The following is a 26889-nucleotide window of genomic DNA, read 5'->3' on the forward strand; positions in this document are numbered from 1 at the left end:
AGAGTATCTCAAATGCAGAATGTAAAAGTAAATAACTTAATTGATGTACAGTTACCAGTTTACATTAGATATGTGTGTTTATGTATTCGACAAGTGAAATGAATATCAAAAATGATGTAAGAGGAGGGAGCACTCTTTGCACAATAGTGGTCTGTGTTTTGATTTTCTTAAAAAACAGTGCTTTAATTTACATGTGTTTTATGTTCAAAGTAGGTTTGTTATTAGCATTACATAGGTGGCTCATGTTTTTAATCCTTTGACAACCTGTCTTCAAATTGGTAGATTTAATCTAAATGTGATCAAAGTGATTCTTATTTTAAAAATTAGTTTTATTTTTAATTGTGTGCATGTGTCTCTGTGGGGTATGTGCATGAGACCCCAGAGGTGTCAGATCCCTCTTTGGAGCTTTGGAGCTGGGATTATGTTGGTGGTTGTGAGTCACTCAGTGTTGGTGCTGGTAGCTGAACTCCAGTCCTGTGTAGAATTCTAAATCTCTTAACCTTACTCTTATCCACCTACCTGTCAGCCCATTGTGGATCTTGCTGTAATAGGTGTTGCTGTCTTCTACTGTTTGTGAAACACTGTTTCTCTGTGTAGCCTGGCTGTCCCGGTCTTGCTTTGTAAACCAAGCATGCCATTCACCCAGCTGTCCTCTACTGTTTTCAATCTAATCTCTTGTGTTTTCTTTCTTTTTTGGATAAGGTCTCAGTATGTAACAGTTCAAGTTGGCCTGAATTTAAGGCTCTTCTTACTTAATCCCACCACAGTAGGGCCGTGGTGTTGTGCTATCTTGTCCAGGTAGCTCTTTTAATTGATCATTTTATGGGTTTTTTTTTTCCTTTTCTTAGCATATCATATAGCCCATTGCTCATTTTACTGGTTTTCCTATAGTTTGCAATGTATATTTATAGTTAATACAAGATTCTGTTTAAGACTGTGTGTGTGTGTGTGTGTGTGTGTGTGTACACGTACATGTTTGTGTGCTTGTTTGCTGTGTGTAAGCCAGAATTGACCTCAGATGTCTTCTTCAGGTTAAATCTTCAGCTTACTGATCTTCTGCAGGTGATGGCTCTGTGAGTAAAAGCACTTGCCACCAAGCTGATAACTGAGTTAATCCTGATTCCCACACAATGGAGGAAGAAAACCAACTCCCACAAGTTAGCAAACAAAAGTAAGTGAATAAATGGAAACACACACACCAGCAGATGCACATTTACCTTCACAAATATATACACAAAATGATCTTCTTAAAACCATAAATATTAATCTAAGACTAAGACAATAAACAAATATACTTTTTGTGTCTATAATAACCTTAAATATAAAACAAAGTTGCTCTAGTGAAAGGGTATAGACTACCTAAGTGGACCCCCTCCACTCCCCAAAAAAGTGAAAACCAAATCCATAAAGACCAGATACACTGAAAGCAAAGGGATCAAAAAAGACATAACAGATAAATATAAAAAGAAAGTGGGAAAAATAATACTTAGATAAGATAGACAAGAATGAAAAAGAAGCCGGGCGTGGTAGCACACGCCTTTAATCCCTGTACTCGAGAAGCAGGTGGATCTCTGTGAGTTAGAGGCCAGCCTGGTCTACAAAGTGAGGCCTGGACAGCAAAGGCTACACAGAGAAACCCAGTCACGAAAAACAAAACAAACAAACAAAAGAATAAAAAAGAAATGGTACACTGTATAATGAAAAGGAGTTTTCATTTTTTAAATTATTTATTATGTATAGTGTTCTATTGCATGTAGAGGGCATTAGATAACATTACAGATAGTTGTGAGCCACCATGTGGTTGCTGGGAATTGAACTCAGGACCTCTGAAAGAGCAGTTAGTGCTCTTAACCTCTGAGCCATCTCTCCAGCCCTGAAAAGGGGATCAGTTTAACAAAGGAAATAACTGTTGATATGTACACAATACTGAAACACTCAATAATATAAAAACAACGAAGGTAAAAGGAGAGAGTATCAGATCATAGCTAATTTCAAATTTACAGCCAAAAAAAAAAAAAATCAACAAAGAAATATTAAAGGTGGCTAGAGAGGCTGGGGAGACTACTTAGCAGTTAAATAATTAGTCTTCTAAAAGCCCCAGATTCAATTCTCAGCACCTACATGGCAGCTCTCAATGTCAATATAATTCCAGTGCTAGAGGATTCAAAGAGTTCTTCTGGCCTCTGTGGACACAACACACACACACAAATAAAACTCCCCTGCACATAAAATAAAAATAGAGCGGGGTCCAAAAAGATACCTCAGTGGTTTATTTTCCAGCACTCATCACAACAGGTGGCTCACAGGGACCTATATATAACTCTAGCTCCAGGAAATCTAACCCACTCTTCTACCCTCTGCAGACATATGCACATACATACATACATACGCACACACACACACACATACATACATACATACACTTTTAGTAAAAATATCAAAGGTAAATTACATTATAGACAAAATGAACCTAACAGATATTTACTTAGTGCCATCCAACACTTATAGAATACACATTTGTCATCTCTTGGTCAGACCAGGGGAAAAAAACTTAAAAATATATCATACATTTTATTTTCTACAGTGGAATGAAGCCTAAGGAAAAAAAAAGCTTCAAAAAGCATAAAATTACATGAAATTTTAACATGCGTTTGAAGTAATCAGGAGAGAAATTTAAATTTTTCTTGAAAAAATAAAAAACAGTAAAGGCAAACCTAGTGGGTTTACAAAAGAAGAACTAAGCTTCTAGCTTCAGTGCCTCCCCATCACCAAAAGAAAAGAAGAGTAAACAATTAATGTTGCTACTCATGTTACTAGAAGAAAGCAGACCAAACAAGACAGAGGGAAAGAAACACAGACAGCCGCCCATAACGTAACAAAAGAGAAAACACTTAACGGGGAAAATAAGCAAGAGTGGAAATGTTGCCCCTGCTGACATGGTGAGGTACAGCTAAAGCAATGAGAAGTGTAAGCCTAGCCTGAGAGACGTAAGTAGAAACTATCCCTAAAATAGATATGTGAAAGAACTATTTGGAGGGAAAAAGTAAAGAGAGAGAGACAGGGAAGGGGAGGGGAGGAGAGGAGAGGAGAAGGGAAGGGAAATGAAGGGAGGAGAAGGTGGCAAGGGGATGGATGGATGAAAACAAAGAAAACTAGAAATGAAAACAAATACATAGCTGACAACAGAAACAAAAAGGATCACTAGGGACCATTAAGAACAACTTCATGGGGGCAAAAAAACTGAAATATAGTCTACTTAAACTAATCCATCACAGAATACCTTAGCAGAGCCAGGCACAAGCTCTCATTATAGATGGTTATAAGCCACCATGTGGTTGCTGGAGATTGAACTCAAAACTTTTGGAAGAACAGCCAGTGCTCTTAACCGCTGAGCCATCTCTCCAGCCCAGAGCCAAACATTTAAAGAAAAACTATCGATTTTTAAAATTATTTATAAGTTCTAACAGAGAACATTATTCGAAGGTCCTTCTATCAGACCTCAATTGTCCTGTTTAAAACAAACAAAACAAAACCAAAGACATATCAATGGGAAACATTAGGACACAAAGCATGACAGGGGTTAATAATATCCCTTAAGGCAAAGCTGGGTGTCGTGACTCACATTTAATCCACCTAAAAGATATTGTGGTCCTTAACATCTATGCACCAAACACAAGGACCCCATGTTCATAAAAGAAACACTACTTTAGCTTACATCACCTATTGGCCTCACACAGTGACAGTGGGAAACTTCAATACCCCACTCTCAACAGACTGGTAATACAGCCAAACACTAAATGGAGAAATACTGCAGCTAAACGACATCATAAAACAAATGGACCTAAGAGATATTTATATAACATTTAATCAAACACAAAAGAATATACCTTCTTCTTAGCATCTTGTGGTATTTTCTCCAAAAGTGACCACATAATTAGATACAAAACAGTCTCAACAGATAAAACTGAAATAACCCCTACATCCTATCTGGCCACCATGGATCAAGACTGAATATCAGTAACAGAAAGCTCACAAACTCTTGAAAACTGAACAACTCACTACTGAACGAAAATGGGTCAGGAAAGAAATTAATAAAGTAAAAACTTTCTAGGATTGGATGAAAATGAAACCACATCATGCCCCAACATATGGAACACAATTAAGTGCCTGCATTAGAGAGAGTTTAATAAATAGCACATATTAAAGATCTAGAACAAAGAAGAAATAACACACAAAGGAGTAAATGGAAAGAAATAATCAAACTCAGGATTGAATCAATAAACTAGAAACAAAAAAAAAAAAAAAAAATCAACACACACACACACACACATCAGTGACACAAAAAGTAAGTTCCTTGAGAAAACCAGTTAAGACTAACAAACCCTGCCAGACAAATTAACTAAAAGGTTGGTGAGAAAAGATTCAAATAAGAGACAAAAGAGGGGACATAACAGAAATCCAGAGAATCACAAAGACATACTTTAAACACCTGTACCCCAGGGCTGGAAAGATGGCTCAGCAGTTAAAAGAGTACTGCCTACTATTCTAAAAGACCCAGGTTCAATTCCCAACACCCACATGGCAGCTAATAACTGTCTGTAACTCCAAGATTGAACACTCTCACACAGACATACATGCAGGCAACACACCAAAGTACATAAAATAACACTGTGCTCCACCAAATTGGAAAATCTGAAAGAAATGGCTAATTTTTTCAGTATCTATTATCTAACTACTTACCAAATTTGAATCAAAATCAGGTAAGCAATTTAAACAAACCTATAGCCCCTAATGAAAAAGAAGCAGTAATTAAAACAAAAATATCTATCAGTATTTCGAATAAGAGTTAATCAGTATTTCGAATATTACTTAAATTATTCAACAAAAGAACAGAAAGGCACATGCCTTTAATCCCAGCACTCGGGAAGCAGAGGCAGAGGCAGGCAGATCGATTTGAGTTCAAGGCCAGCCTAGTCTACAAGAGTCCAGGACAACCAAGGCTACAATGCGAAACCCTGTCTTGGGGGAAAAAAGATAAAGAGAGGTATGGGGGAGGGAGAGAGAGAACCAGAAAGAACAAGGCCCAATGCCTTTTGTGAGGACAGTTACTTATGCCTAAACCACATAAAAATACAACTACAAATCAATTTCCCTTGTAAACATAGATGCAAAAATTCTCAATAAAATATTTGCAAACTGAATGGAAGAACACAGCAAAAAGATATCCACCATGATCACCTAGACTTCATCCCAGAGATGCAGGGAGGAGTCAACATATGCAAATGAATATGTAACCTACCAGATAAGCTGACTGAAAAACAAGCCCACAGCACCATCACCTCATTAGATGCAGAAAGGGCCTTTAACAAAATCCAATGCCCTTCACAATAAAAGTCCTGGAGAGAATAGGGGTGCAAGAGAGATGCATAGTAAAGGCAATTTACAGTAAGTCCACAACCAACATCCACCTAAACAGAAACTCAAACTAAAATCAGGAACAAGACAGGGTTGTTCACTTTCTATACCTATTGAATTCAGGACGTAAGTCTTAGAGAAAGCAATAAGATAAACAAAGGAGATCAAAGGGATATAAATAGGGAAGAAGTCAAAGTACCTATATTGTAGATGATATGATAGTATATATTAAGTGACTCCCAAAGTTCCATGAGAAAAACGTTACTTTCTTTCTTTCTTTCTTTTTTTCTTTTTCCAATCGAGACAGGGTTTTTCTGTGTAGCCTGGGCAATCCTGGACAGCCTTGTAGACTCACGGAGAGTTAAATGCCTCTGCCTCCCAGAAAGCTGGAGTTACAGGCGTGGGCCACCAGATCATGGGGCACAGAAATCAGCAATTGAACACACTGCGCACAAGGCCATCCCCCAATGAAATTGCAACTGAAGGAGAGCAAAGGGTTATAAATAGGAAGGAAAGAAGTCAAAATATCTGTATATGAAGATGATGTGATGGTTTATATAAGTGACCCTAAAAGTTCTACTGGGAAACTCCGACAGCTGATAAGCACTTTCAGCAAAGTAGTAGGATACAAAACTAACACACAAAAATCAGGAGCCTTCCTACATAAAAATGACAAACGGACAAAAAAGAAATCAGGAAGCAATGCCTTTCACATTTGCTTCTATTAATATAATGTATCTTGGGGTAACTCTAACCACACAAGTAAAATACTTTTATGATAAAAAAGTTGAGGCATGGAAGAAAAACAATTTGAAGAAAATATCAGAAGATGGAAAGATTGCCCAATTCCGGAATCAGGAGGATCAATACAGTAAAAGTGGCCATCCCACTAAAGCAATCTACAGATGCAATGCAATCCTCATCAAAATCCAACAGAATTCTTCACAGTACTTAAAAGGACAATTTTCAACTTCATATGGCAACACAAAAAGCACAGGGTAACTAAAACCCCCCTGAATAAGAATAGAGCTATAGGAGGGTGTGGTAGCACATGCCTTTAATCCCAGCACTAGGGAGGAAGAGGCAGGCAGATTACTATGAGTTCGAGGCCAGATTGGTCTACGAAAGTGAGTCTAGGACAGCCAGGACTGTTACACGGAGAAACCCTGTCCCAAAAAAAAAAAAAAAAAAAACCTAAACAAACAAACAAACTATAAGAGGCATCACCATGCCAGATCTCAAATTGCACTATGGAGCTATAGTACTAAAAAATATCAGGATAGCTCATCACCGGTGATCCTCACCTTTAATCCCACACTTGGGAAACAGAGGCAGGTGGATCCCTGTGAGTTTCAGGCCAGTCCGGCCGGCCTACAAAGCAAGTTCCAGGACAGAAAATGCTACACAGAGAGACTCACAAAAACAAGCCAAAACCCCAAGCCCACCATGGTATTGGTATAAAAACAGACGTGTTGATCGATAGAATTGAACTGAAGACCCAGAAATAAGTGCACACCTATGAAGACCTGATTTGTGTGTCGAGAAACAGACACTGGAAACAAAGGCAGCATCTTCAACAAATGGTGCTGGTCAGATGAGAGGGATGTGTGTAGAAGAATGCAGTGAGACTCATACTCTTGTCCCTACAAAACTCAACTCCAGATGGATCAAAGACCTCAACAGGAAGCAAGATACACTGAATCTGACAGAAGAGGAAGTGGGGAGATAGTCTTGAACTCGCTGGCACAGGGAGAGACTTTCTGAACAGAACAGCTCAGGCACTAAGAGCAACAACTAATAAATGGGGCATCATGAGGTGAAAAGCTTCTGAATGACAAAGGACACTGTCATTTGGACAAAGTGACAGCCTACAGAATGGACGAAGATTTCTACCAACTCCACATCCAATAGAGGACTAATGTCCAAAATAGATAAAGAACAACAACAATTTAAAGAACTGGACATCAAGAACACAAATAAGTCAATTAAAAATGGGGGTACAGGTGCTGAGAGATGGCTCAGTGGTTTAGAGCACTGTCTGCTCTTCCAGAGATCCTGAGTTCAGTTCCCAGCTCACAACCATCTATAATGAGATCTGGTACCTTCTTCTGGTGTGCAAGTGTACATGAAGGCAAAACACTGTAACATAAATAAATATTTTGAAAGGGGGGTTGGGGGACATTAGCCAGGCGTGATGGTACATGCCTTTAATGCCAGCACTCGGGAGGCAGAGGCACATGGATTGCTATGAGTTCAAGGCCAGTCTGGTCTACAAAGTGAATCTAGGACAGCCAAGGCTACACAGAGAAACCCTGTCTCAAAAAAACAAACAAACAGCCAGGGGTTGCGGCATATGCCTTTAATCCCAGCATTTCAGAAGGCAGAGACAGGGTAGTCGCTGTGAGTTCGAGACCAACCTGGACTATAATGGGAGTCCAAGACAGCCAAGGCTAACACTGAGAGACCCTGTCTCGAAGGAAAAAAACAACAACAACAACAACAAAATAAGCCAATTAAAAATGGGGCTATAGATCTAAACAGAGAATTCTCAAAAGAGAAAATTCAAATGACTTAGAAGAAATATTCAACTAGCTAGCCATCAGGAAAATTCAAATCACAATTAATTTGGTATTTCATTTTATACCAATCAGAATGGCTAAGGTCAATAAAAACAAATTATTATCATGCTGGTGAGGATATGGAGTAAAGGGAAACACTCCTCCTTGGTGGGGGAGTAAAATTTGTAGAGCCAGTAGGAAAATCAGTGTGGGGGCTTCTGAGGAAGATAGAAATCAACCTACTCAAGATCCATTTATATCACTCTTAGGTGTATGCTCAAAAAATGCTTCATCCTGCTACAAGTTCATTAATGCTTTATTCATAATGGCTTTCAATGAATGAATGGATAAAGAAAAATCCCAGCACTCAGGGAGGCAAAGGTAGGCAGATAGATATGACAATACAATACATATGACAAACAAATAAACAAACAAGAACTAAGAGCCTTTTGAGAGGTTGCATGAAAACTTAATACAGTAGATATTTCCTTAAAACACACACACACACCCACACACACACACACCAGGACTTCTGGGGGTGTTTTGTTTCATTTTGTTTTAAATATTACAGGTACTTCACTCACCTTTAGCTCCAGCAACAGGGAGGCCAAGGCTCGCAGACCTCTGTGAGTTCCAGGACAGGACAACTAGAGCTACATAGTGAGACCTTGTCTCAAAAACACCAAGCAAACAAAACAAACAAAAAACCCCAAAGCATTATATTGCTTCTGGTTTTGTGATTTTATAGGATTCCTCTGGTTCGGAAATGTGTGTGTCTCCTCTGCATCTATATGCATCTCTTTTGTTCTTTTTTGCTTTTTTTGTTTTGTCCTATTCCAATTTGTTTGTTTTTGTTTTGTCTGATTGTATTTTGTTTTATTTTATTACTATACTTTGGAAGCCTGTTTGTTTTCTAAAGAGAGACGGAAAGGTTGTAGATCCAGATGGGAGAGGCGATGGGGAGGAACTGGGAGGAGTAGGAGAAAGGGAAAATATAATCAGAATATATTATATGAAAAAAAATTTTTTCTAATTTTTAAATACATATCTGCACAGCTCAAAATTATCTACACATTAAATATAAGAATGATGCTCTACAAGGAACTAGAAAAGCTGGCCACAAAACACATAAGGAAAGGCCAGGCATGGTGGCACATACCTTCCATCTGAGCAGAGTCAGGTGTATCTCTAGGAGTTTAGGCCCAGCCTGATATAGAGTGAGGTCCATGCCTTATTGGGCTAGATATGAGGCTCTATCTCAATAAATAAACTCCTTCAGAACCAAAAACAATCCTGAAACTTGGGGTGGGGGTATGGGGAGAGACATGGATGTATGGCACACAAAACCTAGAAGCATTATAATGCCTGACTATAAAATATACAACACATAAGTACACTGACTGTTCATGACACACAACTTAATACCTTAAGTTCTAGGCCAAACTCAGCTACAAATCAAGCTACACACACACACACACACACACGAAGAAGGAGAGGAAGGGGTAAAAGGGGTGATGCTAGGCCAAGTAGGTATACAATGCAGAAGAAATAAAACAGGACCCTAATTCTAAACATTTACAGTTGCCTCAAAGTCTTTCACATAAAATCCAAAACTTTGAAACTATTAGAAGAACAGAAGGAACATTTTAATAACCATCCATCAGCACAAAGAAGTCTTTAGATATGTCAACCTCCCCCCGAAAAAAAATTGACCCACAGGCAGCTAAAGCAAAACTGACAAATAAGATTTCAAAGAAATATCTGTAAAACAACAACAAACATCAACAAAATGGACAACCTGGAGAACGGGACGTAAGGCACAAATTATCACTATCAGGTGATATGCGTCCAACACACTTAGGAACTCAACTCGAGAGCAGAGGAAGAGGTGGCTACATTATGTGATACTAACTAAGGTCATCTAAGAAAATAGCTCATTATCACAAAAATGAAAACCAAACCACAAGATGTCATCCTTAAAGTTGTGACAAAAATGAGTGAGTGCTGGTAAGATAAAGGGCCACCCTCATACAGTGATGGTAAGAATGTACATTATTAGCTCAGGTATGAGCTGGAGAGATGTCTCAGCAATTAAGAACACTGGCTACTCTTCCAGGAAACCAGAAATCTATTACCACAGGGAAGCTCACAACCACTTGTATCACCCCAGTTCCATAAGATTCAACACCCTCTTCTGGCCTCTGAGGGCAACAGGCAGCTACAAGGTACACTTACATACATACAGGCAAAACATTCATACACATAAAACAATCTTCTTGAAAAATCAGTTGTTATTATACAAAACCATATGCAATGTTCCTGAAAAAGAGAAAGGGGTTGTGGGGAAGAAGGCTCCATGGCTGGCTGATGGTGGCTCATGCCTTTGATTCTAGCACTCAGGAGACATAGACAGGTGGGTTTCTGTGAGTTGGAGGCAGGCCTGGTCTACAAAGTAAGTTCCAGAACAGCAAGGCTATATAACTTGGAAAATGGGGGGGGGGGGGGGGGGAGAGGGAGAAGGAGAGAGAGAGAGAGAGAGAGATCTTTTCAACACTTGGGAAGCTGCCACCAAAGATCACTTGACCCTAAGAGTTGCCTGGGCAACAAAGCAAAATCCTGTATTTCAAACAATAAATAAATACATCAATCACCTAATTATAAATAGAACAACCATATAATCCAGCAACCCCATTATTGGGTATATATCCAAATGAAATGAAATTAGTACATAGCAATGGTTCTGATAGTTTAATAAGAGCACTATCTACAAACAGGCAAATACAAATCAGCCAAGGAGTTAATGAATGAACAGATGTGTCTATAGAATGGAATATTATATAATTAAGAATAAAAATAAGGAGCTAGATAAATGGTTCTGTGGTTAAGAGCATTGGCTGCTCTTGGACAGAGACTTAGGCTCAGTCCCTAGCACCTGCACAGTGGGTTACAACCATCTCTAACTCCAGTTCCAGGAAACACAAGACCCTCTTCGGGACCCCATACATACACACAGGCAAAACACCCGTTCATATATAATAAATCCTTTTTAAAAATAAAAATAAATTAGCCAGGCAATGACAGTGTGCACGGCTGGGATCCCAGATCTCAAAATGGAAAAGCAAAAGGATTACAAGTGTAAGGCCACCCTTAGGTATATAATGGTCTAAAGCTAACCTAGACTGTCGAGTGCGACCCAGTCTCAGAATGTACTCCATCTACAGAAACATGGGTGGAAATGGACAATACTATATTAACTTATATACTATCTTAAGTCAAAGCATAAAAACAGATACTACATATCATTTTAATATGAAAGCTAAAGTTAGTCTCAAAGAAACAGAATAGAATAGTGGTTACTAGAGTCTGGGAAGGACGTAAAGGAAGGAGGGAGGACTAATGTGTATGTAAGTGGACGCAGATGCATGGGCAGAGTGATTGCTTCCAGGCACGGTAATACACACCTTGAATCACAGCACTCAGGGGCAAGTGGATCTGAGACTTTGGCTACACACTGAGTTCCAGGACAACTAGGGCTACATAGATGCCTATCTCAATAAACAAGTAAACGAACAAGAAAGCTAGCTAGCGACTTAGAGGTAAGCGTCAGCGTACACCAATTCACACCTGTAAGTGTGTATATAATGTCTCTCTTCTAACAGCTAATGTGTTACTATATTCAGTCCTCAACTGAAACAACAGTGATATGCATTCCTACAACCTAAGGCTTCTCCCTCCCCAATACTATTTTCCTTAGATGAAAAGTCCCTAAGGAACACCTGAAAGATTGAAGATAGATCTCAAAAATATTCTTTCCATAGAGCAATGAGCTCTGTAGCTTTCTGAGAAGATACAAAATAATCATGTTGAATATCATTTAAAAATGTAGAAGAGGCTGGACATAGTGGGACACACCTTTAATCACAGCACTTGGGAGGCAGAGGCAGGCGGGTCTCTTTGAGTGAGTTCCAGGGCTACACAGGAAGGTAAGCACTGGGAGGAGATGCATCAGTTAAAGCATTTATTGCTCCCAGTTCGAATCCCCAATACTAATGTTAGGGAGCTCCCAACGCTCTGTAATTCCAGGGCATCCAATATCTCTTCTGGGTCCTCTGTTCACTATTACTCCCACACATGATTAAAATACACACACAAATTAAAAAATAACAATTTTACAAAGTATTTTTTGAGGGGGCTATAAGATGGTTCAGCAGATAAGAGCACTGCTGATCTTCTAGGTCCTGGGTTCCGTTCCCAGCAACTACATGGTGGCTCACAACCATCTATAATGAGATCTGGTGCCCTCTTCTGGCACTCAGGTACACAGGCAGAGTGAGCACACATACATAAAATAAATAAAATCTTTTTTTTTTTTTTTAGTATTTTTTTTTTGAAAACTTTAAAGAATAAAGGAAAAGGAAAGGAGAAAGAAAAATGAATAAGAAAGGGAGGGAAATTTTTGAATTTCCATGTTTCACTTTGTCACTCTAATGAGACACATTAGAAAGAAAAATGTAAACTACACTTACATAATAAGAAATAAGCATAAAGTAGTTTCTATACCTTAAAATGTAAAGCGAATGCTTGTAAGAGATGGATCAGTGAGCAAAGGAGCTTGCTGCCAAGCCTGATGCCCTGAGTCTGATCCCCACAGTCAATACAGTAGGAGAGAACACTGAAAACACACACACACACACACACACACAGAGAGAGAGAGAGAGAGAGAGAGAGAGAGAGAGAGAGAGAGAGAAATCCTTAGGGGAAAAATAATGTATGGCTAGAAAGATGGTTCAGTAGTTAAAAGCATTGACTGCTCTTCCAGAGGATCTAGTTTTGGTTCCAAACAACCACACTGCAACTCAAAACTATCTGTAATTCCAGTTTCAGGGAATCCAGCATCCTCTTCTGACCTCCTTGGGTACCCAGGATGCACGTGGTGCACAAATATACATGCAGGCAAAACTCATACACATAGGAAATCTTTTTTAGATATCTTTTGTGAGATTCTATACACATCAAGACAATGCTAATCTTGGTGAACAGCACAGAGAGTAGAACATTGTCCAGATGCCATCCATGTGTGGAAAACAGCCGGAGAGAATATCCCATGTAGACATTTCTACTCATGCCATCAATCTCCCAACTTATAAAATCACTAACTTGTTACGGTTTTGGAAGTTATTTCTGATATTTTACTTGTCCACTCTTGCGAGTGCGCATGCTCATCAATATGTTTAAGGTACGTAATGGCTGAGCACAACAGAAACTAATGGCTTAACCCAGGACTTCATAATGCCATTTACTAATGAAACATTTTGCCTCCACGTTCATATTAACAAAAACTTTGAACAAATACTTGATGGTTCACAAGTCAGAAATATGCTAAAGGCATAAAATGAGTTTATTCTAGTCATTTTGCTTTAGTAAAAGACATTCATATATGCAAAATATTTCAAACTTGAGGACTCAGGGAAAAACTGAGAAAGAGACCTCAATTTTTCACTCTATCAGTAGTCAAATATTTTAAACAGATGGAAGGTTTAAGAGTTTCATATACAGACAAATGCTAACATCGTGCATTTCTACACAAATGCTATCTGGACTGTTTCAATAAGCACAAATTACTATGTATTTTGTCAAAACTCTCATTGCTATCCAATACCTGTTTCGACAATGTTTTCTGTTTCCGTCGTCTCCAGCCCATCCATGCTGTCCTCATCTTCCACTGTAGATTTTCCTCTACTTCGAGGCCTCCAGCAAAAACAAAAACAAAACATAAAGTTAAAATTTTTGCTTGGTTATTTTTTTGAGATATTCTCAAATGTAACCCAGGCTGGCCTCCCTGCTTCATCCTCCCAACTACTGAGATGTGTAGCATGAACTACCCAGATAATGTTGATTTTTTTTTTTTCCTGAGACGGGGTCTCTGTGTTAGCCTTGGCTGTCCTAGAGTCATTTTTGTACACCAAGCTGACCTTGAACTCACGCCCAGTGATAATGTTAAAATTTAAGGCACACTTGGAAGTTTCACCAGCATTATAGCACATCAAACAATATTTTCTTCCTTAAATCTTATAAGGACAGTCCAGCAGTGTTGGCGCACACCTTTAATCCCAGCACTCAGGAAGCAGAGGCAAGAAGATCTGTGAATTCAAGGACAGCCTGGTCTACGGAGTGGGTCCAGGACAGCGAAAGCTTGGGGTGGGGGGAAGCTTGTGAGGACAAAATAAATTAAGTTTTGGAAGTACTGATTCAGAATTTTGACTTTCTTTAACCTGACCTTTCCAAGATTCCCTACTAGCTTTTAAGTTCAGTCTTTAAAAAGGTTGTAGTGTACACTTAATGAAATTTAACCTGAAAATTCTACTTACAAAAAAATTCATATAGTTGGGCCAGTAAGATGATTCAGTAGGTAAAGGTGCCTGCCTCCAACTTTGATGACCTGAGTTCAACTCCTGGGACCCACATGATAAAAGCAGCAAACAATCCCCTACAAGTTGCTGTCTGACTTCCACAAGTGCTCCATGACTGGTGCATGTGCACTTACACACACAGAAACACAAAGAAATAAGTCAAATCTGATAAAATACTAAGTAAAATCTTAAAGGAAAAACAAAAACAAACAAAGAAAGAAAAACTAGCTACATAAGTGGCCAGACCTGGTAGTTCAAGCCTTTAATCCCAGCCCTCAGAGTTTAAGGTTAGCATGGTCTGCATAGCAAGTTCTAGGGCTACACAGTGTGAACCTAACTCAACCAATCAATTAATTTTAATTAATTAATACTTTTTGAGATAAGTGAAGAGGTAATTTTCCCTTTGAAAAGGAATCTGTGATGCCAAATATAGAGATTTGAATAAGAATGTCCCCTATAGGCTTATTTGCTTGAATGCTTAGTCACCAGAGAGTGGAAGTCTTTGAAAGCATTAGAAGGATTAGGAGGTGTGGCCTTGCTGGAAGAGATGTGTCCCTGGTGTAGTCAAAAACCCATGCCAGGGCCACCGTCTCTCAATCTTTCTGCCTGCAGCTCAGGATCACCATGCATGCCACCACACTCCCTGACATGATAACAGACTAACGTCTGAAACTGTGAGACCTCAATTAAATGCTTTCTTTCACAAGAGTTGCCTTGGTCACAGTGCTCTTCACTTCCATGCCGCTGGCATTGAAGCTTGTGTCACTGCACATGACACATATTACTAGTAAGAAGAAAAATTGCTATAATTATCCTTTATTGACATTTGTCATTATTAAATGTCATTACAGGGAATGGAAAGATGACTCAGCATTTAAAAGCTGTTTTTCCACAGAGCCCAGGTTCAAGTCCCAGAATCCACATGGCGTCTTATAACTTTCCATAAGGCCATCTCAAGAGGATCCAACACCCTCACACAGACACTCATGCAGGTCAAACACTAATGCACATAAAAGAATAAATAAGTTATTAGAATTTATATAATCTTTGGCCCAGGAATACAAAAAAGAGTTTATCATGAGTAAATAATAAAGCACAAAATGTCGTTAAACAAAAGATAGTCATCTAAACACTATGTTTGTATTGGTTTAAATGAGAAACGTCTTCCATAAGGTTAAGCATTTGAATACTTAAGTCTCCAGCAGATGGTGCTCTTTGGAGGTTTGGAAGGTGTGGCTTTATTAGAGGAGCTGTGTCACTGCAGGTGGACTTTGTGAGCTAAAGGCGGGCACCCGTTCAAGTAATCGCTCTATTATTTGTGGCTGTGTGGCTGACAGTGCAGGCTTTAATCCCAGCACTCAGGAGGCAAAGGCAGGCTGATGTCTGTGAGTTTGAGGCCAGCTAGTGTACAGAGTGAGTCCAGGACAGCCAGGGCTGTAGTGAATTCCCATGTCCTCACCACCAGCTTCTCTACTCATGGTCCATGATGGGCTCTCAGCTTCCTCCTCCAGTCACCATGTCTCCCAACCATGACAAATTCTAAGTCTCTAGAACAGTGGTTCTCGCCCTTCCTAATGTTAGGAACCTTTAGTACAGTTCCTCATGTTGTGGTGACCCGTAAACATAAAATTATGTACTTTGTTGCTACTTCTAACTGTAATTTTGCCAATGTTGTTATGAATTGTAATGTAAATATCTGATATGCAACCCCCACAGGGGTTATGGCCCACAGGTTGAGAACCACTGCTCTAGAAGCACAATCTCAAATAAACTGTTTCTTCTGTATCTTGGTTGTGGTGTTTTAGCAAAGCAATAGAGACTTAACTAGTACAGTGTTTAATTCTCAAAAGATTGATACCAAGCCTGAGCTCGTCATTCCAACCCTTAGAGACCGTGATAGAAGAGAATCCCCTCCAGCAAGTTATCCTCTGACCTCCCGTGTGAGTCCCATGGCACCTGTGTCCCCCCTACATACACACAAACAAATGAACTGAAATGTAATTTAAAATGACAGGGGCCAGCAGAGAGCCCCCTGTCCACCAAGACAGACTATTCAGATGAGTCATTTAAGTGATGATGCTCTGCAGCTACTAAATCACACACTACTATAGTTAATGACATACACATACAAATCTTTCTATAACTCTCCTTCACATAGGAAAAGAGAAGCAACTTTTCCTGCATATTTTCTACACACATGCAGCGCGGGTATAAGACAAAATGGCACAAAATGTGTTTGTATCAAGCTACACAGAGAAGCCCTGTCTAGAAAAACCAAAAGAGAGGAGGTAGGGGTGATGCTGGGAGGAAGAGAAAAACCAAATCCCACAAACTGTCCCCTGACCTCCACATGTATGCCACACAGGAATGAAGGCTCACTCAAGCGTGCGCTCTCGCTCTCTCTCTCTCTCTCTCTCTCTCTCTCTCTCGCTCTCTCTCTCTCTCTCTCTCTCGCTCTCTCTCTCTCTCTCTCTCTCTCTCACACACACACACACACACACACACACACACACACACACACACACACACGGGGAGGGGGGCTAGGAGGACCAGAAGGAGTAAAATGCATCTGTACCTCTGTGGAGATATTCTCGAGTGGGCTGGTATGTGGGGACAATGGGGTGGGCAACCTCTGTTGAATGTGCATGGTACCTTTCAATGGGCCTGAACGCCCTTTTTCCTGTACTGAGTTACTACGCTTCTCAAGCATTTCTTTACAGGGACAGAATACCAGAGACCCTAAGGGGGAAGGCCCTAGCTCTCAGCTATGGTTAGGGAAGTCTAAGTCATTCCGCTGTCTAGACTTGGAAATTAGTTCTTGCCTCTCCACTATACAGACTGTCACTGTTGTATTAGGCTAATTCAATATAGTCTGTATTAATATGTATTGTGTATACAGTATACTGATTCTGTTCATCTCGAGAAAAACCTATCCAACCTTGTGAGCATACTAAAATATCAAACTCTGTCATCATTTGCACTGGGGAACCTCACTCTGCCACTAGTGAGACAGTTACTAGACCGGAGACCCTAGAAACAACTGACGGAAGAAGGTAATGGCAAGGACAGGAGGGCTCCTTGTAAAAAGTATAAAAAGCACACGCCCTTAATCCTACCACTCAGGGAGACAGAGGCAGGCAATGGCTGTGATTTCGAAGCCAGCCTAAAGCAAGTTCAAGACAGCCAAGGCTACACACAGAAATCCTGTCTCCAAAAAAAAAGGCAAAAACAAAAATATATATTGTATTAAATTTAACTTCAGAAATAGGGAGATGGCTCACAGCTAAGGGTACTTGCTCTCGGGATAGGCTGTAGGTTTTGTTCCCAGGATCACATTCAGATGATTCAGAACCTCCTATAAATCTAGCTCCTCCTCTGGTCTCTGTGGGAATTGCACATGTGTATGCATAGAGACAAGCTATGTGTACATACACATTAATTTTATTGTTTTGCTTTCTAATATTATTTATATATATGTATGAGCATTGTCTTGAGTGTATGTATGTGAACCACATGTGTGTTGTGCCCATCAAGGGCAGAAAAGGGTGTTGAATTTCCTTGGACTAGAGTGACACAGAGCTGTGATCCACCAAGTAGATGCTGGGAACTGAACCTGGGTCCTCTGCAAAAGCAGAAAGTGCTCTTAACCACTGAGGCAGCAGCATCTCTTCAGCCCCCAACATGTTCTTTTATAATTGTTTGTTTGTTTGTTTGTTTCGAGACAGGGTCTCTCTGTGTTGGCCTTGGCTGTCATGGACTTGCTTTGTAGACCAGGCTGGCCTCAATCTCACAGCAATCCACCTGCCTCTGCCTCCCGACTGCTGGGATTAAAGGCATGCGCCACCACGCCCGGCTCTTCTTTTATAATTTTAACAAAAATTTTGGTGTGAAGTTAGACCTAATATTTTTTTAATCCTTACTTTTTAAAAAATAAAATTCTTAATTACCTACAAATAACACTATGCCTGACATTTGGTTCAATTTAATGCAAAAGGACAAGAGTATAAATGAAATAAAGCTATATTTGTTTTCTGGAGCTGGATGGGTAGGGAGATGTGGAGGATCCAAGTGGAAATGAGGAAGGAGAAACCTCAGAATATACTGTATGAATTTTCAATTTAAAAAATTAATGTTGAAGGTAGGCGTGGTGGTACATGCCTTTAATCCCAGCATGTGGAAGGCAGAGGCAGGCAAATCGCTGTGAGTTTGGGTGCAGCCCTTCTACAAAGTGAGTTCAGGACAGCCAAGGCTACACAGAGAAACTCTGTCTTTATTAATGTTAATTACATACTTGCAGCTACTAAGCAGTATCTATGCTTCCAGCTTACCATCAGTGTACTAAAAACATAGTACAAGACGAAACAAGATTCTAAAATGTGACAGTTGTTCAACTGAGAGACAATCCATTGTTCTTTCTTTCTTTCTTTCTTTTGTTTGTTTTTTGTTTTTTCAAGATAGGGTTTCTCTGTGTAGCCCTGGCTGCCCCGGAACTTGTTTTGTAGACCAAGCTGGCCTCGAACCCACAAAGATCTACTTGTCTCTGATTCTGCCTCTACCTGCAAAGTGCTGGGATTAAAGGCATATACCACCATTCCCAGCCATTGTACTTTCTGTTACATATGAAAATCTTTGTAAAAAATACAACATTCACTTTCTTTACCAAAAAATATCTATTTTTCAATAAAATGTTATTAAAGAATAATGAAATAAGGCTAGTGTGTGTTCTTTTAGCTTAAGTGATGACAGTGTAGGGGTGCATTACATTATTCTCTTCACACTTATATACAGCCATTTTTCCAAAATAATATCTTTTCTAAAACAGTAAATCCTTAAGAAGGAATGTGGCTAATTTTTAAAAAGGAGAGGGAATCACAAGTGGAAAGCCACGTGAAAGAAATTACTTCAGCACAAGGAAGATCTCAGCCAGAGCCCAGGAGAGGCATGCTGGTACAGCACCCTGGCAACACTAAAGCACAGGCCTATGTGAGGGCTGCCAATTCAAGTTCTGGCTGGAGGACTCAGGGATTCAGATGCTGAAAAAGACAATTAAATGTTAAGATGCTTTCCTAAAATACTCTTAAGCTCTCACTGTCATCATCTAGACTACAGAAACAGTCCCTGAAAGGCTGAGGGACTTGTGAACCCTCTTCCAGGCACTGTACAGAGTACATTGGCAGACTGACTGGCTTCTTTTCCTACTAGGCATATAGCTGGTTAACACTGTATAACTTCCCTTACATGTGATTGAAATAAAAGCCATACCGACAGAAGTCTCTTATCCACTCCCACTACTTGTCCCAAAACCTCACTGCAACAAACAATCCATGCTCTTCATGGCAAACATCAATGCTTAGGCCACCTTTATATATCAGGTGTTGACATCAGAGGTCAAGCCAAGGTCTACACGGCTAAGTTACTGTGATAAACTTGCAATGTTAGCCAGCATAGCTCCAACTAGCTGTACTCTTTGTAGATGCATCACAGCAATCTACATTTTACAGAAAGAAAAAAATGACAAAATCATGAATTAGCTGGGCATAGTAGCACAAGCCTGTAATCCCAGCACTGGGGGTGGAGGTGGGGTGGGGTGGGAGTGTCATAGCAAGAGGCCAGTGTGGACCACCTAACAAATTGCAAGCCAGTCAGAGATACACAGACAAACTCTATCTCAAAAAGAAAAGAGAGTCAAGGAGATAACTCAGTAAGTACAAGTGCTTGCTACATAGACCTGACCAGTCTGATAATTCTCCAAGCCCATATAAAAAGTCCTGAAGGATTAGCTTTAAACCCAGGCCTCCTACGGTGGGAGATAAGAAGTAGAAAAAAGAGAATTACCCAGAAACTGGTTTATACAGCTCAGCAGCAGAAACAAGAGAGACCCTTCTCAAAAACAAGATAGGTAAAAGGCAAAGTTATTCTCTGATCTGCGTGTGTAACCCACACATGCTATATTATATTTTTTAAGACAGGGTCCCAATGTCCCCTTGATGGAGAGGCCCAGTAGCGCTCAGGGGAAGGATAGCAGGCTACCACAAAGAGACTTTATACCCTATGATCACATACAGAGGGGGGAGGTCCCCCTCAGTCACAATCATAGGGTGGAGGAATAGGGTGAAAGTGGGAGGGAGGGAGGAATGGGAGGATACAAAGGATGGGATAACAATTGAGATGTAATATGAATGAATTAATAAATAATAAAAATGGGGGGGGGGGGGAGACAGGGCCCCAAGCCAGACAATGGTGGCCGCACACCTGTAATCCCAGCACTTGGGAGGCAGAGCCAGACGGATCTCTATGAGTTCGAGACCAGCTTGGTCTACAAAGAGAGTACAGGACAGCCAAGGCTACACAGAGAAACCCTGTCTTGAAATAACAAAAATAAATAAGCAAATATTTCTGTCCTTGTGTTTCACTGCACATGACTGCTTATCTACAAGCCAAAAATACATAGAAGGAAAAAAAGTTTCCAATGATTATCACTGTCTTGTGATTTGTACCATTTGTTAGTTTATGATGGACACATACAACACTGTTAAAACTTAAAATAAGTCAGGCATGATGGCACACACCTTTAATGCCAGCACTCAGGAGACAAAGACAGGCAGACCCTGAGTTTGAGGGCAGTGTGATCTACAGAAAGAGTTCTAGGTCAGCAAAGGCTACACAAAGAAACCCTGTCTTGAAAAAACAAACAAACAAACATAACAATAGTAATTATTATTGTTATTATTTTTTAACTTTAGAATAATGTTAATTGATCAAAATCAAATCCCCATATCTTGTGAAGTGAAACACCAAGGTTGAGGGAAATTTTTTTAAATGTTTTATAAAAAACATATTATTTAATCAATCTCATTAAGGTGGATATATTTATATGTAATTAAATATATGTTTTAATTTTTCTATTAGGATAGTTTAATGTGTCTGAGTGTTTTACTTGCATGTGTCTATGCACACCATTTCCATATCTTGTACTCTGGGGGATAAAAGAAGGCATCAGAAGCCATAGAATTGAAGTTAAAGCTAGTTGTAAGCGACCATTTGAATGCTGAAATTTGAATTCAGTTCTCCAGCAAGTACAGTGTGTACTCTGAACCACCTGCCATCCCTCCAACCTACTACAACAAGTAAATATATTTAAGTATATGCACATTTAAAAAATTAATCTGCTCCACTCCAAACATCTACATCCTTTATGAACTGTTGGGGCTTGTGAAAGGATCATCCTGCTGATCCAAAGCTGCAGGATCTCCAGGACACAGGGCAACAAGAGGATAACCAGGAGGAGTCCCAGTGAGTGAGGATTCAATATTGATGATGTCACAGAAGCCAGAGACCCTAAACCAGACCAACGGTTCGTTGCAATGAACATTTACAAGTAAAGGTATATAAACAGAGGAATATACTTTGTGACACACTGTGACACACTACAGCTTCCAGGAGATATTTTCTATACTTTGTGTGTGCGTGTGTGTATGTTATTTGCAAGGGTAGAGGGCAAATACGAGGTGACGAGTGGGACTGGGATGCATAATGTAAAACTCACATAGAATCAATTAAAAATGTAAAAAAATAAATACTAACTGGGCACAGTAGCGCATGCCTGTAATCCAAGCACTGCAGAAGGCAGAGGCAGGTGGATCTGTGAGTTCAAGGCCAACCTGAACTGTCCAGGACAGCCACAGCTACACGGAAACCCTCTCAAAAAAAAAAAAAAAAAAAAGGTTAGTTGATGATAGGTGGATGGATGGGTGGAGAATGAATAAATGAATATGCCCTAACCAGAGTAACCATATGGGGTGTGTGTATGTGTGTGTGTGTGTGTGTGTGAGAGACAGAGAGAGAGAGAGAGAGAGAGAGAGAGAGAGAGAGAGAGAGAGAGAGAGAGAGAGATTGATTGCATGGTAACTTGGAAAAAATGCCTGAGATTATATTAGGTTAAAAAAAAAACCAATGTGTTTGAATTTTAAAACATTTCTCATTTGAATTCAAATTTTATAATGCTTGGTCTTTAGGCCATCTTCAAATGTTTTTAGCCCTTCAAGAGACAAGGTGTGTGGCGTAGTCAGAAGAATGCCTGCCTAGCATTCATGAAGTCCTGGTCTTGGTCTACACAGAAAACCAGACATGCTATCACATGCCTACAATCCTAGCACTTGTAGAGGCAATAAGATCCATTTCAAGGTCATCTTCCATGACGTACTGACTCCAATACCATGGATTTGATCCCCACAACTACTACCCAGAAGCCCTCCCCAAAATTCTAAACCAAACATTAAGTTATTCTTGTATATTCTCATGGAATTAGTTCGAGAATAATTTCCTATTCTAAAATCCTCAGATAGCTCTCCATAAATATGGTCTGGTGTTTGCATATAACCTTTCCCCTTATAGTTCATGTCATGATGTCTAGATATGTTGCTCAAACTGATCTTTAACTAAAAGTGATTCCTGCATCTCTGTCTGCCAGGTAGTTGAGAGACTATTAGCATATGCCACTGCTACCTGTGCCTGCCCATGAAAATCATTAGAGTCCTTAAACACCTCATAGGACACAAATGCCATGCAAAAAGATGTTTTAGTCTATTGTTCAGGAAGAAATGACAGGAAAAATTCCTCGTGTTTGTTAATAATGCAATTTTTAATTGCCTGTGTCCAGTCTGTGGCTGTGAATCCCTGGACACAGAATCTATGAATACAGACACCTAATTTATTTTAAATGCTAAGCAATTTTGCATTATATTTTACCATAACTTCCTCCAAATTTTACCAACATGGCATTTTTTTTAATGCTGTTTCACAACAATACAATCACATAGCCTGGGCTAATCTGGAAATCAGTGTGTATGCTGAGTTGCCCTTAAACAGGGTCCTCCTGCCTCCACTTCTCCCCCACCCCAGACAGGGGTTCTTTGGTTAGCCGTGGCTTTCCTGAACTCTGTAGACCAGGCTTGCCTCACAGCGATCCACCTGCCTCTGCATCCCTGAGTGCTGGGATTAAAGGCATGTGCCACCACGTGCTGGAATTAGAGACATACTACAGACATAGAGACTGCATGCAGACAAAACACTCAAACAGTAATTGTTGTTTTGTTTTGTTTTTTTAGACAGGGTTCATCTGTGTAGCCTTGACTGTCCTGGACTCATTTCATAGATCAGGATGGCCTTGAACTCACAGCAATCTACCTGCCTCTGCCTCCCAAGCGCTGGGATTAAAGGTGTGCACCATCACCCCCAGCCTTTGAGAAGTTGGAGCGAAAGAGGCATCACCACTTTAGCTACAGTACTTTTCTCAGCTTCATACAGTAATTTCTGTCTGTATGTTAGATATGTACGCCCCATACATGTCTATGGGTGCTTGTGAGCCATTGAGTGGGTGCCAGTGGCGGTGGGTGATCCAGGCCCTGATCTTACACTCAATTCATCGATTCTGTGTTGGCATGTTGAGGTCTGAGAATAAACTGTGAGTTAGTCCTCACCTTCTACCATGGAGGTCTACAAGCATGGCATCAGGCACCTTTGCATAATCTTGCCAGCCACACATGCCCAGTTTTGTGCAGGGATAGAACTCAGACCAAGATTTCTACCAACTGAACTATATCACTACCCTTGATAAAGTGTTAGGATTGCAGGTATGTGCTGTCATGCTGAGTTTTAATAAAATGTTTTACATGTCCCGTTAATACTCACTGAGAATTTTTTTCCTGATGGTTTGATGGTTTGAAAATTGAAAATAAAAAAAAGAAGAAATTTGAAAATGAAACCACTTCTACTAAAAAATAAGTTATTGGTTTACATAGCTACTAAATAAATAATAAGATAAACATCAAAACAGATTTTTTTTCTAAAAAAAAAATCTGCCTGATATTAGTAGAAAGGATATACATGGAAGGATGCTGCAGAGAGTAGGGTCCTAAGAGGTTAGATAGGAATAGATGCTTAAGTAAGTTGGTTTAAGGATGATCAAGAAACTGCAGATTATTTTTTTTAATGTCCTCAGATAAGATTAATGAGTTAGCCAGGTGGTTGTGGCGCATGCCTTTAATCCCAGCACTCAGGAGGCAGGGGCAGACACATAGCTATGAGTTAGAGGCCAGACTAGTCTACAAAGTGAGTCCAGGACAGCCATGGCTACACAGAGAAAGCTTGTCTTGAAAACAAAACGGAAAAAAAAAAAGTTGGGGTCTGGAGAGATGTCTCAGAGGTTAAGGGCAATGGCTGCTCTTCCAAAGGTCCTGAGTTCAATTCCCAGCAACCACATGTCGTCTCATAACCATCCATAATGAGATCTGGTGCCTTCATCTGGCCTGCAGGTAAAACACTGTATAAGAAATAAATGAATAAATCTTTTTTTTTTTTTAATGTTAGATTGGAACTAAGAGGTTTAGTTCTAGAGATAAACAAGTGATGCCCATTAAGAGTCTTTATGAGAAGCTAGGACTATGCCAAGCATAGTAGCTCACACCTCAAATCCAGCATTTGGCAGGTGGATTTGTTTGTGGCTAGCCTGGTCTACATAGCAAATTTAGGCTAGCCAGGGTTACAATGGGAAACCCTATCTCAAAAGAAAAAGAAGAGAAAAGGAGTATTTTGGAATAAGTGGTTGGCTGAGATGGCATCTACAGCACAGGCAGAAGAAGATGGCTGTGATCATGCTCTTGTCAAATAAGAAAACTCAAGTCGGCGGTGATGGTGCACGTCTTTCACCTCAGCACTCAGGAGGCAGAGGCAAGCGCATCTCTGTGGGTTCAAGGCCAGCCTGGTCTACAAAGCCAGGCCAGGACAGCCAAGGATACACAGAGAAACCCTGTCTCAGACAAACCAAAAGAGGAAGGAAGGAAGGAAACTCAAGTAAGATAAGATACCCCACATTCACTCATATGTTATTAAAACAAAGCAATGCTGTATTTTAGTGAGGGTTTTTTCATGTAATAAATTAATTTTTTGCACAATCTTTTCAAATTGAGCTAGAAAATACTCCCGATGGGAAAACATTCTGAATAAAGACTATATAATTTGTCTCATTTTAAATTATACTTTATACGAAAGGCTGAATGAGTAAATTATTTTCAGGATGAATTTGTTAAACTGAAGACGTAGGTAGCTGTACAAGCTTCTAGGGGCCACCATAAAAAAGTGTCACAAATCACGTGGCTTAAAAGAGCACAGCTTTTTTTTCTGTCACACTTCTGGAAACTGGAAGTCAAAAACCCAAGTAACTAACCTAGATGGTGCCATCTGGGGATTCTGAGGAGAAGTCTGTTCCATGTCTTCTCTCCTGGTTTCTGTGGTGACAGCAATCCTTGGTGACGCCTAGCTTAATGGCTTTCCATATCGGTCTTTGGCCAACTTCCTTTGTGTTGGTATCTAGGTCTCCTTCTTACAAGGACAGCCATTGTTGGGCTGAAGAAACATCCTATTTATTTTAGAGCTTCCCATCCAACCTGACTGCATTGAAGAACCTACCTCAACAAGAACCCTCACAAGGTCATCAAATACATATGAGGGTGGTTTCTGGTTTGGTTTGGTTTTGGTTTTAGGCTTTTCAAGACATGGTTTCTCTGTGTAGCCTTGGCTCTCCTGGAACTCACTCTGTAGACCGGGCTGGCCTTGAACTCACAGAGATCCGCCTGCCTCTGCCTCCAAAGTGCTAGAAATAAAGATGAGTGCAACCACTGCCCAGCATAAGCGTGGTTTCTCTTCCCCAACTTAAGCCAGTACAGTAATTCTAAGAATGTGAATAAAAGCACAGAAAATTTCTACTTGTACAATTGTAAAACCAGACATATTAGAAATGTTTTGACTTTTTTAGAGATTTTGTCTCTGTGATTAAAAGTTTAATTGACGCCTGGATGGGACTAAAAGTTACTTCAACAATCAATTTCTTTGCGGTTTTTAGAGGCATTTTCAGATTAACCAACAGAAGAGCTGCCCTGAATGTAGGCAGTACCTTTCCATATACTGGGACTCTTTAGAATAAATATAAGAGAAAAGAAAAGAAAGTTCAAAAGTCAGAATCCAGGTGTCCATTTTGTGTGTTTGTTTCCTGCTCACTCACTTCCTCTACCACACAATCCCACCACCATGATTTTGTTCAAGCACATGGACAAGCAACCAGTTGGAATCATCTGAAGCCATGACACAAGTAAAAACCTGTCTCTCTTGAGATGCTTTTCTGAATCATTTTTTGTCAAGGCAACTCAAAAGGAATCTAGCACAGAAAACTGGTATCAGAAATATGGATAGAGCCAGGCATGGTGGTACACACCTTTAATCCTGGCATTCAGGAGGCAGAGGTAGGTGGATTGCTTTGAGTATAAGGCCAACCTGGTCTACAAAATCAAGTCCAGTACAGCCTAGACTACACAGAGAAACTCTGTCTCCAAAAACCAATACACAAACACACACACTTACTTCTTCAAGCCCAGTGTTGTGGCGCACGCCTTTACTCCCATTACTCGGGAGGCAGAGGCAGGCAGATAGATCTCCGTGGGTTCCAGGCCAGC

General features: G+C 40.0%; 1 protein-coding gene across 11 annotated transcripts in view; it reads right to left on the reverse strand.

Moving 5' to 3' along the window:
- The window catches only part of KMT2C (lysine methyltransferase 2C), a 216604-nt gene that overhangs the window by 148270 nt on the left and 41445 nt on the right, over positions 1-26889 (reverse strand). For 7 of the 11 annotated variants that reach the window (XM_084787762.1, XM_084787759.1, XM_084787769.1 and 4 more), the window contains one exon: positions 13633-13723. In XM_084787762.1, coding sequence (XP_084643888.1) covers positions 13633-13723 — 91 coding nt within the window. The remainder of the gene's footprint in view (positions 1-13632; positions 13724-26889) is intronic. The other 4 variants (XM_084787767.1, XM_084787765.1, XM_084787761.1 and 1 more) reach the window with 1 other exon arrangement.

The sequence above is a fragment of the Acomys minous genome (genome assembly GCF_964271855.1).
Source record: "Acomys minous genome assembly, chromosome: 6".
In the NCBI taxonomy this organism is placed as follows: domain Eukaryota; kingdom Metazoa; phylum Chordata; class Mammalia; order Rodentia; family Muridae; genus Acomys; species Acomys minous.